Source organism: Jaculus jaculus, chromosome 3, assembly GCF_020740685.1.
Source record: "Jaculus jaculus isolate mJacJac1 chromosome 3, mJacJac1.mat.Y.cur, whole genome shotgun sequence".
NCBI lineage: Eukaryota > Metazoa > Chordata > Mammalia > Rodentia > Dipodidae > Jaculus > Jaculus jaculus.
Window position 1 is genome coordinate 174,865,950 of NC_059104.1, and position 14,854 is coordinate 174,880,803.

The following is a 14,854-nucleotide window of genomic DNA, read 5'->3' on the forward strand; positions in this document are numbered from 1 at the left end:
GGGGCAGGTGGACCCTCCTGCTGATTATGGGCCCACTTTGGAAGTCGTCTGAGGAGAGGCTGGCTTGGCCTGGAATGTATGTGTCTGAGCTGCAGGCTCGGAGAAGACCTCCCTGGGTCCTCACTATGGTCAGAGGCTTAAGACTTGCCCTGCGCCCCAAGGTGAGCACAGGACCAGGTCCACTGAGGAGCCCCTGAGCTAGATAGGGAAGCTGACTGCGGTTGCTATGGCAATTTCAAAAGAGCATCTTTCTGAAGGAGCAGGATGTACAGTCCAGAGATAACAGGGTGGGGCCAGATTGGTGCAGCCTGTCTCTGGAGGCCCTGCATGTGTACGTGTGTATGGGTGTGTGGATGGACAGGATCAGAGAAGAAAAGAGTGGGGGCGCTTTTGAAAGGGAAGTGCATGCCTCAGGTTCACCTCGAAGGCTTCAGCCATGACTCTGGAACATTGCTGGGTGACACTGTAGGAAGGTGTGATATGCCAGGGAGAGAGTGACTCTGTGTCCAGCAGGGCCTAGTCAATGGGTGTTGCTCAAGTGGGCTGGGACCATCTCAGCAGGTGTGCTGCATGTGGGGAAGACATGTTCACCAGCTGCAGGGAGCTCATGGCCTAGCAGGCGACAGTAGTCACAGCCACTCTCTCCCTGTAGAAAGTGAAAGGGGAAGAGGCCTAACTGAGGCAAGTTGGAGGGTACCAGGATAAGAGCCTGATGGAACCTGCTCATAGACACTTAGGACCCAATACCCTTTCTGTGACGTAGGCAAGGCAGCACTCAGGAGTGTGGGATATCAGAGGAGGGGAAACAGGGGACCGTCATGGCTCTACCATCTTCCCAGGTTTACTGTACACTGGCTCCTTCCTCAGACGCTGGGTGGTTCAGGAGGGAGGCTCTGACCCAGGCCACACAGAAACTGGGGTATGGGAGCAGAGACAGACCCCTCACTGAAGGACTCATACCTGCACAGGCTAGTTCAGGGGTAGGGCAGGCAAACAGAAGGCAAAAGTATAGGATGGGGCTGGAGAGATGGCTTAGTGGTTAAGCGCTTGCTTATGAAGTCTAAGGACCCCAGTTCGAGGCTCAATTCCCCAGGACCCACGTTAGAAAGATGCACAAGGGGCCACATGCATCTGGAGTTCGTTTGCAGTGGTTGGAGGCCCTGGCGCGCTCATTCTCTCTCTCCCTCTTCCCCCCCCCCCCCCCGCTCTGTCTCTTTCTCTCTTTGTGTCTGTCACTTTCAAATAAATAAATAAAAAATAAACAACAAAAAAAAGTATAGGACGATGGTGGTTCTGGGAACCAGATAGGGTTCCAACCTGATGTGGAGCTGAGGGACAGCCAAGGATGGGGTGCCTCTGTCTGTGAAGATGAAGGGAAGGAACGTTCACTCGAAGGTCTGAGAGCTGCTGTGGAGTTTATGGGAGCACTGACCTCCTCGATCTCCTTTCCCCAGCCCCTGCCTTATGGAGGAGTAGAGCCCAGCATTCGTTACAGCCTGTAGAAGTCCTCACAGCTCACCGAGGCCTGGTCTCTGCCTCCACTGGTGTGGGAGAAGCTTCGGGGAGCAGATGGCGTCTACTTTGAGGGTGCTGGGGAGAACAGGAGGGAGGGTGCTGCTTCAGGGACTCACGGTGCCTGAGGACGGGTCTGAGACAAGCAAAGGTGTTGGATGAGCCAGAAGCCCTCGTCTCTTCCCCGCTCTGTGGTTCCCTGTGCCTTGGACCAAAGTCTTATCTCCAGGGAAGTCAATCCCAGCTTATCCAGCTCACACTATAAGGATTCCCCCCACTGCTCCTTGATTCAGAGTGTGAGCTCAGAGGGTTGGCAGGAGGAGGGGTGACCTCTTGTCCTGGAGCATGGGGACAATACGGGACGCTGGAGTGTGAACCGCATGTAAGTGTGGCCATGTGCCTGGGAGAAATGTTGGTGCATGGTGAGCATATATGTGTGGTGTTCATAATGGGGGTAGAGACTGTGTGTGGTATGTCTGTAGTGTTAGGGAAGTTGTGGGCATACTTGTAGACTGCCTGGGCATGGAGACATTGGTGTTTAGTGGAGGGCATGTATGAATGAACTGCAAGAGGGAGTTACAGGTACTTAGCATGTCTATTTATAGAATGTTCATGTGACTGTGTGTGTGAGACGGAGTTGAGGTGTCTGAGTGATGTGTGAGAGACAGCTGTGCACAGGTCATTTGAATATGGAGGTATGGCACATGTGGCTTGAGAGTGTGAGGTGTGTGCATTACCCAGAATGCGTGCATAGTGTGTCAGGAAATTTTAGTGTTGCGGGTTGGAGGGGGAAAATGCCCAGGAAAAAAAAATACTAGAGAATATGAGCACATGTCCATCATGGGCAAGAAAGAGATAGGTGGTGGTGGTGGTATGAAGTGCATTAATTCCTCCTCAAGGGTGAGCCTGAGGTCTGCAAAGGAGACAAAAGCTGCCTGGGTCACACAGCAGAATCTGTTTGACTCTTCTTCTTCTTCTTCTTTTTTTTTTGAGGTAGGGTCTCACTCTGGCCCAGGCTGACCTGGAATTTACTATGTAGTCTCAAGATGGCCTTGAACTCACAGCGATCCTCCTACCTCTGCTTCCTGAGTGCTGGGATTAAAGGCGTGCGCCTCCATGCCACCTCTTGGTTTATTTTAAAAGTGTGTTTCTAAAAACACATGCACATCTTAACAGGGTTAAAACTATATGGGATATATAGTAAAGAGCATTGGAAATTTTATTAAGACTTGTAAGTTGCCTGCTATCCATCCTGTATGTTGGTAAAAGTTATGATAAACTTATGTATGCATGCATGGAAACATTTTTTTTTTAGAAAGCTATCTGTTAAATATCACTGTTTAAAGCTGGCTTCCAATACTCAGTAAGTCCTACATTACCCACACCTCTGACACTGTCCTTTATTGGAGGGAGTGGATGCAGGGGTCAGGTATCTTTTGTAGTCAGTGGCAGTGGCAGCTGCTCCTCAGGTTTCCACAAGCTGTGAGCTGTCACCAGATCATCTGTGATTGCTTCCTGGTCATGAATGGAAAGATCCCATTCATTTAGCACCCATAGCCCAGTCCCTTCTGTGTGCCAAGCACCAGGGAGCTGCATGTGGGGAAGACATGTTCACCAGCTGCAGGGAGCTCATGGCCCAGCAGGCAACAGTAGTCACAGCCACTCTCTCCCTGTAGAAAGTGAAAGAGGAAAAGGCCTAACTGAGGCAAGTTGGAGGGTACCAGGATAAGAGCCTGATGGAACCTGCTTGTAGACACTTAGGACCCAATACCCTTTCTGTGACGTAGGCAAGGCAGCACTCAGGAGTGTGGTATATCAGAGGAGGGGAAACAGGGGCCTGTCAGGACACACTTGGAAAAACACTAGTCTGGGAGGCTAGAGGGTTTGTTCAGGGCGAGGGGACAGGAAGGGGAGATCTGCAAAGAGAGTTGGGGCTGGTTGGAGCACAGTTAAGGTGGGCCAGTCTGGAGGAGAGAGAGCTACAAAAGCAGGAGAAGAGGCAGGTGAGCAGCCCCCCGCGCCCAGCCCCGTGGAAGAGCTTGATGGAATGCGCAGGCGAGGGAGGGTCTACGGAAGGAAGCTGCCCGCTTGGTGACGTGTTCAGACTGACTTTTCAAAGCCTAGATTCCCGGAGCAGGTGGAACTCTGGCAAAGAGGCTGGAAGGAGTCCTGAACCCAGACAGCGGCTGTAGGGACAGAAGGGAAGGGACTGGGTGGGAGGACCCTCAGGTCAGAGCACTGAGCTAGTGACAGAGAGGATTTGGGGTGGCACCGAGCCTCCTGGGTTGATGAGGGTGTGGATGGCAGGGACAGAGGAAGAAGAGGGCTGGAGGGCAGTAAGCTCCGTTTGTGGCTCAGAGATTTTTGTGTTGCCCCTGGAAGGGCAGAGAGGGACCTGGAGCTCAGGGGAGGCATCAGAAAGTAAACAGGGGAGTCCCTGTGGGTAGGTAGGGTAGCAAGGTCACCAGGGAGAACACATAATGACAAGTGTCAGGACACAGTTCATGACCCAATCCTGGAGGGCCAGGAGCTCAGATACCCACGAGAACCTCGTTTCTGGAAGGCATGGCATAGATGCCTGTGAAGAAGTGACTGGGAGCGGGTAAACAGGGGCATCAGAGTCCCGAGGGAGGCTGCTGGCTGTCTTTGAGCAGGACGTGGAGGCCACAATGATTAGACAGGTCCTGGCTCTGCTACCAACTTGCAGTGTGACTTTTGGCCAATCATGACCTACTTTGAACCTCAGCTTTGTCATGAAAATAAGATGGTTGGATGGGACCAGTGATTTTCAAATGACATTTGGAGCCCCCAGGGTCGGGAGAGTCTCCAGGGGTGTGTGTGTGTGTGTGTGTGTGTGTGTTGGGGGAGATAGGGAGAAGAGAGCTCCTGCCACATCTGCCCTCCCACGGAGCAGCTGGCTTTTGTTCTCTTTGGGCCTGACCGTGAAAGGATGTGTGTGCTCCAGCCGGAAGCCACAGGGCTTGAGGATCCCAGACACTGCCATGCACATTTGAGGTCTGTGAGTCCTTGTCAGCCAGCAGAGATGCTAATGGACACTGAAGAGGAAAAAGAGAGCGAGAAAACCACATAGCTCCGTTCAAGACAGTGTGACCCTCTGGGCCAATGTTGCATAGTCCCAGTTATGCCCCTCCCCCATTATGCCGCTCGGGCTGTGCCTGGTGAGGAGAGGTTTCAGCATGGGATGCCACTTTGTCTCTTCCCCTGCCTGGTGGGCTACAAGCCCCCTCTGCAGTGCCCCGGACAGAGTGCAGCAGGAGGCTGGGAAGCAGCACGTGTACCTCCTGCCCTTGGTTTCTTCCCCTTTCTACAAAGACAGAGCCAAGATTCCCTGCACAGGGCACCGAATGCAGAGCTCTTCCTCAGACCTGGCTCCAGTGCCGACGCACTCGGAGGTGGGAGGGCTCCGTGGGCGGGGGTCCTGGCCCCCTTTCAGCCCCATGAAGCTTCCTGACAGCCAAGCACCATGGTGGGGCCCTGGCCAGGGTGTAGGGGAGAGAGGGGGATGGAGAAGGCACCAGGATGGAGTAGACATGATGGTGCCTGGCTTTTCTCCCCCAGTCATGGCCTCAGAGTTGGGAAGGGATGGCAGACCCCCACCCCATTGTTCTGGGGAGCTGTGGAGAGGGAGGAAGATGAGGGATTTCAGCTCACAGAGCCAGAGAGCATGCTGCCTTGCCCTGTGTCACATCAGCCCCCGCTCATGTCCCTTTGCCCAGAAAATGATTCTATCTTGATCTTGCTCCCATAGGGGATCCTGAGTTGACCACTCTGGATCTCATGAGATCCCAGGATCCAAAACCATGATTTTGGGGAGTTACGATCTCCCTCCCAGCTTTCTTGCCTCCTCAGGAACAGCTGGGAGGGAACTCTTAGCAAAAACAACCTTCCTGTCCCCTCCTTAACATCTCTCACTCAGACTCCTGAGAAGCCCCTGACCCTGCGGCCCCTCGCGGTTCTTCCCGGCTCTCGAGGTTCCCCGGACCACCGTGGAGGAGGGCTCCTGGCCCTCACTTGGCTGGGAGGTTGGCCGGGGACAGGGTGACGACTCTCGGTGTTTCCTGACAACAGGCCTGGGGAATCAAGCACCAATGTGAAGCTGAAGAGAGTCCTGGAGACAGGGGGCAGTGACACCGAGTCTGTCCAGGCCACGCCCGTGGCTGGGGTGTGGCCCTGGGCCTGGGGAGGGTCGCTGTTTGAAAGAAGGATGCAACTTTATAAAATGACTCCGTAAGTATGCCCCAGCAGGTGGGGCCATAGATCCCACTGTCCGCCTGGGATGAGGGTGTGGACCAGGACAGGGCAGCAGACAGCGGGGGAACCCAAGGCTCGGGATGTGGTGGAGGCAAAACCTGGCTCTTGGCCTCTGGAGAACTGAGGGGCGTGGCAGCTTTTCGGGACCTCCGGAAGTGCTCTCTGGAGCCCGATGTAGGTCACTTACTGATGGAGCCCTGTCCCTTGAATGGCACATGTGCCATATGTAGTCGAGGGGCATGGTCTCTGCCATGACAGCTGGCTGAAAGCCGGCTTTCTTCACAGTGGCCCCCCAGAACTTAGCCACCAAACCGAAGAGGCTCTGAGAGGGTTTTAAAATCACACACCCGCAGCCCCGCTCCTAGGAAACCCAGAGTGGAACTTAGGACCATGTTCCAAAGGCTGCAGGACGCTCAGCTCAAGGAGGCCACCTGCCCTGGGCCAGTCCTGATGCAGGCACGTGGACATTCAGGCCTTGACACTCGCACTCAGGTTCTGGGAGGTATTCTGATCATCTGGACCCCCGTGTCCGACAGACGTACATGCTCTTCAGTGATTCTCCTGAGGCCTAAGGGATAGAAAAGAAATTACAGGGGAGGGAAAAGGATGAGGGAAGAAGACCGGAAAGGGATGCTGCGACAGACACGGTGTCTGCGCCCACGGAGACTGCGGACCTTGTGGTGGTTTCAAAGTCCCACGCTACCCCTGTCCATCAATGAGCTCGCCTGGCGGGTCTTACAGAAACATTAGAAAGGAGATTATATTTTATTTATTTTTTTTTAAATTTATTTATTTGAGAGCGACAGACACAGAGAGAAAGACAGAGGGAGAGAGAGAGAATGGGCGCGCCAAGGCTTCCAGCCTCTGCAAACGAACTCCAGACGCGTGCGCCCCCTTGTGCATCTGGCTAACGTGGGACCTGGGGAACCGAGCCTCGAACTGGGGTCCTTAGGCTTCACAGGCAAGCGCTTAACCGCTAAACCATCTCTCCAGCCCAAAGGAGATTATATTTTTGAGAGGACTCTTTGAGAAGAGCCTACCCAAGGATCATTAGGTAATCTTGGTGGAATTCCTTTGCAGCATTTGCATTTTAGATGTCTATTTGTCTTGTTTTGTTTGTGTTTTTGAAGTAGAGTCTCACTCTAGCCCAGGCTGACCTGGAATTCACTATGTAGTGTCAGGCTGGCCTCAAACTCACGGCCAACCTCCTACCTCTGCCTCCCGAATGCAGGGATTAAAGGTGTGTGCCACCATGCCTGGCTTTTCTTAAGAAAAGAACCCAGTTAATTCAAAATGACCTTTAGAAAAAGATAAAGATATCTAGTTGACACAAAGGCTGCCGCCACCTGACCAAATTACCCTGAGGGCAGCACAGACTCGCCGGCCGTACGTTTCCATGGCAGAAGCTGGAGTCAGAGGTAGTCTGGGTTGGCTTGTTTCCCATCTTGCAGGCCCAGGGTTGAGCATCCACTCCACCTGAGACTGAACGTGTCCATACATCCCGCTGGAGAGCATCCCGATGTGTTCACTTGACCCAGTTTTCTTAGTCAGTCCCAAAGGGCTAAGCCTTTGGGCTCTTTCCAGATTCTTGCTATTAAAAATATCACAGCCAGGAATATCTCTGTGCAAATTACTTTCTTAGTATTTTACTGGGAAGCATTCCCCAAGTGGAATTACTAGGTCAAAGGGCATGAAAAAATTTTACATTTCTTGTCGCATATTACTAGATAGTTACCCAGATATACTGAAGCCATTTACCAGGACACCAGTGATATATGGCTTGTTCCTACAGTATGCCCGTTTATCAAGGTTCATGTTTTTTGTTCATTGGCAGCCATTTTATTTATAACTGCCCCCCTCTTGCCCATTTTGTTATGCTAGTTCAGAGTGGTCCTGTCGAGTTTTTGCTGCGTGTTGCTGCAACTTGGGTGAAGCTTGACGTTCTCAGAGGACATTCTTAGAGGGGACTATCTGTGATGCAGGATTATGCTAGGATTGGGATTGATGCTGAGCCAAAGGGCTAAAGCAGGCCAGCTGGGCCTGCTGGTGAATCCCTGGAGTCCCAGCTACTTAAGAGGCTAAGGCTGGAGGTTTACTGGGGTCCATGAGTCAAAACTAGTCTGAGCAACATATAAAGACCCTGTCTCAAAAAAAGAGGTGTGCGGATGTGGCTCTATTGGTAGTGTTTACTTGGCATGCACGAGGCTCTGGGTTTGATTCTCGGCAACTTCTCCTTCCAAAACAGGTTAAGATGAAAGAAACAGACAAAAAAAAAAAAAAAATAGAGGTAGGTGAGGGCCCAGCTTACTCAGTCCTTGGTCTTCCTGTACAAGTCAGGGTTACAGTTCTATGCGCCTTGAGACCATGTGATAAATATGTTTTTGGTTAATATATATATATATATATATATATATATATATATATATAATTTCTTTGTGCGTGTGTGCACATACACATGCCTGTGTCTCTTGCCACTGCAAGTGAATGCTAGATACTTGTGCCACTTTTTGCATCTGGGCATCTGGCTTTATATGGGTACTAGAGAATCAGGGACTACTGGGCCCATCAGGCTTTGCAAACAAGCATCTTTAGTCACTTAGCAATCTCCCCAACCCTCAGTGTGACTTTAATTATGGTATCACTTGCTCCGAGTAGAAGACTGATATGAAGGAGAAAGGAGAACCACGGCCCTGTGCTTGCTGGGCCGAACCTGAGCCTCAGTGGGACCTGCAAGAGTCACTCAGCTGTGGCCTCCAAGGTGAACGGATTAGCAGGTGTGCTGACAGTCGCCTGTGGATAGAAACCTGATCTGGAGTCTGTATCACATTTGCTGGCCAATGAGAGCTCTGATGGGGGTCAGCAAGACCAATCTGAGTAAGGCAGTAACATTGGTTGGGGTCTAAGCCCTTGCTTGTGTCTTGGTTAAGTCCAAGCACGGGAATTGTGGACAAGAGGGGTAGAAAACACTGGTCTAAGGAAGAGCTTAAGACAGTGAGCTCACATCATGAAAGGAGGGCTTTTCAGTCATTAGTGACGCCAGGTTTCATGATACAAAACAATAAGGCTCAGGAGCACAAACCAGGACGGAACCAGGATGACATAATGTTGCAGGAGGCAATGCGGCCTCCTAGTGTCAGAAAGCTCCAAACAGAGGAAAAGTTTTAGGGAAAAGAGGAGGGGCAAGGAACATGTGTGTGGCGGTGGCTTAGCGGAGAGGGGAGGCGGGTGTGAGTCAGGAAGTGATGGAAGAGAGGAGGAGAGAGAACCATGAGAGAGAGAGAGAGAGGGAAGGTGTGTGTATAAGGAAAAACAGATGGAGGCTGAGGCTGAGACAGGGAGAGATACACTCAGAGATAACAGAGATGGAGAAACAAGAGAACACAAACCTTACTTCAGAAAGAAGGCCAGAGAGAGAGAGACAGAGAATGACATCTGGGGGCTGTTATGCCCATGCCGTTGAGGTGGGGCAATTTGCCGAGGGGAGGGAAGGGCCTTGTGGAGGGTGCACTGGTGCTAAGAAAGGAGCCAGGTTGGGTAGATCTGCTGTTGAGATTTGGCCGGGCGGTAAGGGAAAGACAGGGCAAAGGAGAGGGCTCTGAGACTCTTGCCACCTAGAATCTCAGGAGAGACAGGCCAGATAGATGATGGAGTCAAGAAGTCGGGGCAGACATGAATGGTGAGGTAGGAGGAAAAGGCAAAATGTGAGACCGGCAGCTTTGAAAACCAACAGGATATTTAAGGCAGGGTGGAGCAGAAGAGTGACTCAGGCAACCGCAGGGTCTTACAGGCCCAGGGCCAGGGGCCTGTCCAGGTTGAAGCAGGTACTTGTGAGGAAGGGACAGCGGGACTCAGCCCCTCGGAGGAGACCCGGCAGAAGTTGGTCAGCGGGTCAGCATTCCAGCCACCTCCTGGATGTGGGCAGAGCTGCTGTCTGCAGAGGGCAGGCCAGGGTCAAGGGCATCAGCTAGGTGTGAAGTCTGCATCTTGTTGTGGCGATGTGTCTTGGGCTCACCAGGGTTCTCCAGCTTAGAGCAGGAAGAGCTGCATTTCCTTTCCCTGTCCTTCTCAGACCGCCGCTCATGAAGCCAGGGCTTGGGTGGAGCTGGGCTGGTAGAGGAGTCATGGCAGGTACCCCAGAGACCCCAAGTAGCAACTAGACAGAGTTGGTGAGTGGTTTGGTGGAGGAGTATAGACCATACATTCAAACAAGACCTGTCTGGTCCCAACTCTGTACCTTACGGGGCCATCCTGGTTATCGTCTCAGAGCCTTCCTTACTTTCCTGTTCTGGGGTCTTCACACCTGCTAAATGAGGTGGCTGAGAAAATTAAATGAGAGAAATGCTTGGAAAGTGCTCATCATAGATCTTGTTGATTGTTGTTGTTTTGAAACAGCGCCTTGTGACATTGCCTAGGCGGCCCTCACATTCCTGGCCTTCCTGCCTCAGCTCCCGAGTGCTACAGTTACCGGCATTCAGGGTCGCACCTGCCATTCTTGCTCAGTGTGTACAAGTTTTCTTCCTCTCGCTTCCCACGGCACCTAGAGCAGGGCCGAATGTATCTGCAGCCCAGGTAGGCCTCCACGCCAGGCCACCAGGGCCTGAGCATGGGGTGGGCAGGCAAAGGCGAGGTGGAGGAAGGGGCAGCGGTTGTGTGGCAGGACCAGGAGAGGAGGCAGGCTTGAGCTCAGCTTCTGGGCTGGTGCGGTATGGGGAAGCGCTGCACTCAGCCAGGGGGTGCACATCAAGGGAAAGAGCACACCAGCGGGCGAGATTCTGACGCTCGGTCTCCTTCTCTGAAAAGTGGCTGTGTGAATGCCTCGCCCCAGGGCTGTGTGCGGGCTGGTGAGCACGCAGGGAGAGTGGGCAGCATCATGCGCCCATGGCGGGAGGTCCACACGTGTGTGATGGCAATCTCTGTGGGCCTGGAGACCTTAAGTGCCCTGGAGGTCATACCCTGTGCAGGGTTTTTCTCTGTGACTCCAGAGTCGAGTCCAGGTCGGATAGACATGGGAGAGGATGTATGCATAGTGATCGTGATTGCACTGGGCCAGTCAGTTAATTATTGTCATCCTAGACAGGGCTGGGGGGGAAGGAGGCCCAGCACAAAGCCACTGCGAAGGCCCTTGGGCCACTGACGAGGCAGAACGGGACACTCAGCTGTCCTCTAGCCCAGGGTGTTCTGAGACTGTCAAGTGCCAGTAGTTCGGTTCAGGCACTGGCACAAGGCACCACTTGGCACATGGCAGGACCTTTCCCCTGCTGGAGTGTGACCAGAGGCAGCAGTGTAGAGATGAAGGGAGGCAGGAGGGCCTAGCCTAAGCCGAGAGTGGGTGAGAGCAAAGAAAGGCGGGTGAACAACCCCGCGGTGCCCAGGGAGCCAGCCCCGGGCTCAGACCTTGCAGGTCACTGTAGAGGGAACCTGGTCATGGGCTCGTTCTTTCCTGGCGGGTATGCAGGCTGCAGAGTGTCCAGGCCACCTGGGGAGAAGTAGGGTGAAGTCACTCCAGCTTCTCTCGGCTGTTTCTCTGCTTGGAGCAGCACCACTTTGGAGCTGGAGAAGCCCCCCCACTCAGAGTCCGTCTGTCCTCCCCGCAAGCCAGAGACCTGGAACAAGCTTATCCTCTGACTCCTCAGACGCTCCGGGCTCTGGTCTCTCCTGCTAGACACTGCTCGTGACCTAGCACGGGGTGGAACCAGATCTGGCCGCTAGGCCCCAGAGCTTGCACCTGAGAGAGACTTCAGCAGAGGCACTGGGGATGCGGCTCAGGTGCCAGTGAGCTTTTCCAGCACGCGCAAAGCCCTGGCTTCGCCCCTCGGTGCTGCATTCACTGCATGTGGTGGTGCACACCTGTCCTTACCACACAGAGACAGCAGATCAGAAGCTCAAGGACGTCATCGGCTACTAGGGAATTGCAGGCCAGCCTAGACTACGTGAAGCCTTGTCAAGAGAGAGAGATTGACAGAGAGACAGAGGTATCAACAGGGTTTATACGGCATCTTTAATGGGCATATAAACTACCTGTGCGAGCCCAGCCAGAGGCAGATGCACACGTCCTACATTTTGCAAATGTCTTCAGTCCATGTCACTCCAGGGCAGTCCTGGATCTGTCCAGGCCTGTATGGATACTCAGACAGTCCTTAGAGCCCACTGTCTCCCCTAGCACACATGTGCGTACGTGTATACAGTCACAAGGAGAGAGATAGGACCATGGGACTTTACTCCCTCACTGGCTTCTAAGCTCCACTGCGCCTCTGGCTCCAGCCAGCAACTCCTATTTCCTGATTGGCTGCATTTGTCTAGCCTCTGGCCTCAAGTCTGGTGTTGCGTAGGTCCTCCTTCTCCAGCTCCTGCCTTTGGCTCCCTTCCAGTGGTCATCGAGATGTAATAACACACAGTCATCATTGTTTTCAAGGGAATTGTTTCCAGGCTGTTCCCTGGCTCCTGGCTGGCAGTATTCCGGAGCCCCCTGCCAGGAGACCTGGGGCCCTGGGGTTGGGTCATGGCTCCTCTTCAGTATGTGTGTGAACTCAAGGCGTCCCACCTTTTAAACCCATTTTCTTCTCATCTGTAAAATGGGAGTGATTGTGCTTCGTCTAGGGGTTACCCTGAAGACCTGCAGGAGCAGCTGTGAACAGTAAATGTTAGCTAACTGCTATTCTTTTGTGCCTAAAACATATTTGGAATGGAAGTCGGAAGAATTACTTTATTCGTGTGGCAAATTATTTGTTGGCTTTCTACTTGGTACCCAGCACTGTCCTGGATCCGGGGGTCGCGCACAGCAGGGCGCACAGCTGTGAAGGGTCCTGCCCGGAAGGGGCCTGGCTTCTGCTCTCCACAGCCCCAAGTTCTCCAGCCTCCCTCCTTCAGCCACCCCCCCGCTCCCCCAAACCTGCAGACTCAGGACAAGACAGATTTCCTTCTCCTCACCCAACAGCACTTAGCTCTGCGCACACTTTTCCAGTCACCTGGAATGTGGTGTTCCCAAAACATAAAGCTAGTGTCTTAGTCCACGTGGGCCAGGTGGCTGATAACAACATCCACTTCTTGCACTTCAGGAGGACGGAAGTCCGAGACGAGGGTGACTGTATGGTTGGGGTCTGGTAAAGGCCTCTTCTGGGTGACAGGCAGCTCACTTCTCACTGAACCCTCACATGGTGGGAAGAGAGAGAGGGGGAGCTCTCCACAGTCTTTCTCATCATTCATGAGGCTGCACCCCCATGACCTAACCACCTCCCAAAGGCTCACATCCTAATAGCATCGTATTAGAAGTTAACATTTCAGCATACGGGGTTGGAGAGATGGCTCTGCAGTTAAAGGCATTTGCTTGCAAAGCCTCTTGGCCTAGGTTTGATTTCCCAGTACCCACATGCATCTGGAGTTCATTCACAGTGCCAAGAGGCCCTGACATACCCATTCTCTCTGTCTCTCTCTCCCCTATCCCTCTCCTTGCAAATAAATAAATAAATTTTATATATATTTTAAAGATTTCAGCATATGGATTGGGCAGATGCAACACACAGACATCCAGCTCATTGCACCTGATACATCCCAACGGCCCTCTCAAGCCTGCCCCTCCTCCTGGGCTCCTGAGGCAGCCCCACCCACCCTGTCCTGCCCCCCACACGTAGCTGCTCCGCTGTCGTCCTCAACGCATGGGCAGAGCACATCCAGGCGCTGCTCTAACAGCCTTCGTTGATTAAATCCTGTGAGTCCTTGACATCCCTAAGAAGTAGTTCCATTTGTTTGCAGAAATGGTCCACAGTGACAGAGCCAGTGAGGGGCCGAACCACGGGCAGGGAGCCAGGCTGTCTAGCCTCAGCCGCTGTCTCCAGAGAAAGTGTCTCTCCTGTCTCTGTGTTTTGCTGCCTAAAGTCCTGGGAGCACCAGCTCCGGCCCTTTACCACATCCAACTGCCTGCTCACCCCAGGGTGTCCTTGCTTCCCCAGGGCTGCCTGTGACCTTCGCCCTTCAGAACATGCTATTTCTTTCTGCTCACTAATTTTCATTGGATTTTTAAAAATTTATTCATTTGTCAGGGGCGGTGCTCACGTGGGTGAGCTTGGGCACGTGCATACCTCGGCGCACGTGTGGAGGTCACAGGACAGCTTGCTAGTTGGCCTTGGCCTTCCACCTCCTTTGAGGCTGGGTGTCCCCTTGTGGTTTACCACTCTGCTTGAAAGCTTCTGGGAAATTCTCCTGCCTCCACCCCCTCTCTCGAAGCAGGAGCACTGGGATTTCAGAAGCCTGCCACAGCTACTGGCTTTTTATGCAGGATCCAGGGAATCCCAGACTCAGATACTTGGAGTTGCACAGTCACTTTATACACTGAGCCATCTCCTCAGCCTTTTTCCTCTCATCTCCTTTCCTGGCTTTGTTGTTGTTGTTTTTCCTGTTCCATTTCTTTTTTGGAGACAGGGTCTTGCTAAGTACCCCACACTGACCTCAAACTCGCAGCAGCCCTCCTGCCTCATTCTCCTAAACGCGGATTCCAAGTGTGTGCCACACTACATCAGGTCACAACCACATCATTTCCTAAGCAGCAAACCCCCACCATTTCCCACTATTAACAGACTGAAGACCACATATTCACTGACTCTATAGCAGTCTGACTTACCTGGCCCCAAATACCTCTCCAAGTCCTCTTGCCCCTATGCATTCCCTGCTCAAAAGAGCTAGACACACCACCTCCCCCAGTTCTTCTCCTTCCTGGTGCTCCCATACCCTACTTGCCTTTACAGAGCACTGCATGTTTGGACACCCAGCCCCAAATGCAGCCCCTTCTGTAGAGTTCCCATACTACCCCCCACCCGCCATACCTCCGCTTTTGACCGAGCTAAGATTTTGTTTTATGTCTGCGTCTATCAATGTCCCTCACTGACCCTGGTCTTCACTGGCCAGCACCATGTCTCATTCCTCTGAATCCCCCCACCACAGGGCTGGGCACAGGGTGAGCCTCCCCACTGATGTGCACAGAACTGATGGACGAGGCCCCTGGGCGATTTGCGCCAGGAAAGGTCCAAATGTCATCTTGTGCTGCTACCTAGACTCCATGTAGAAACCACAAGCAGGG

General features: G+C 53.0%; 1 protein-coding gene across 7 annotated transcripts in view; it reads left to right on the top strand.

The window, feature by feature from the left end:
* The window catches only part of Tub (TUB bipartite transcription factor), a 111,645-nt gene that overhangs the window by 50,724 nt on the left and 46,067 nt on the right, over positions 1–14,854 (top strand). For 5 of the 7 annotated variants that reach the window (XM_045145901.1, XM_045145899.1, XM_045145900.1 and 2 more), the window contains one exon: positions 5,602–5,760. The exons of the other annotated variants lie outside the window; for them this stretch is intronic. In XM_045145901.1, the coding sequence (XP_045001836.1) occupies positions 5,602–5,760 (159 nt within the window). The remainder of the gene's footprint in view (positions 1–5,601; positions 5,761–14,854) is intronic. 7 annotated transcript variants of the gene reach the window in all.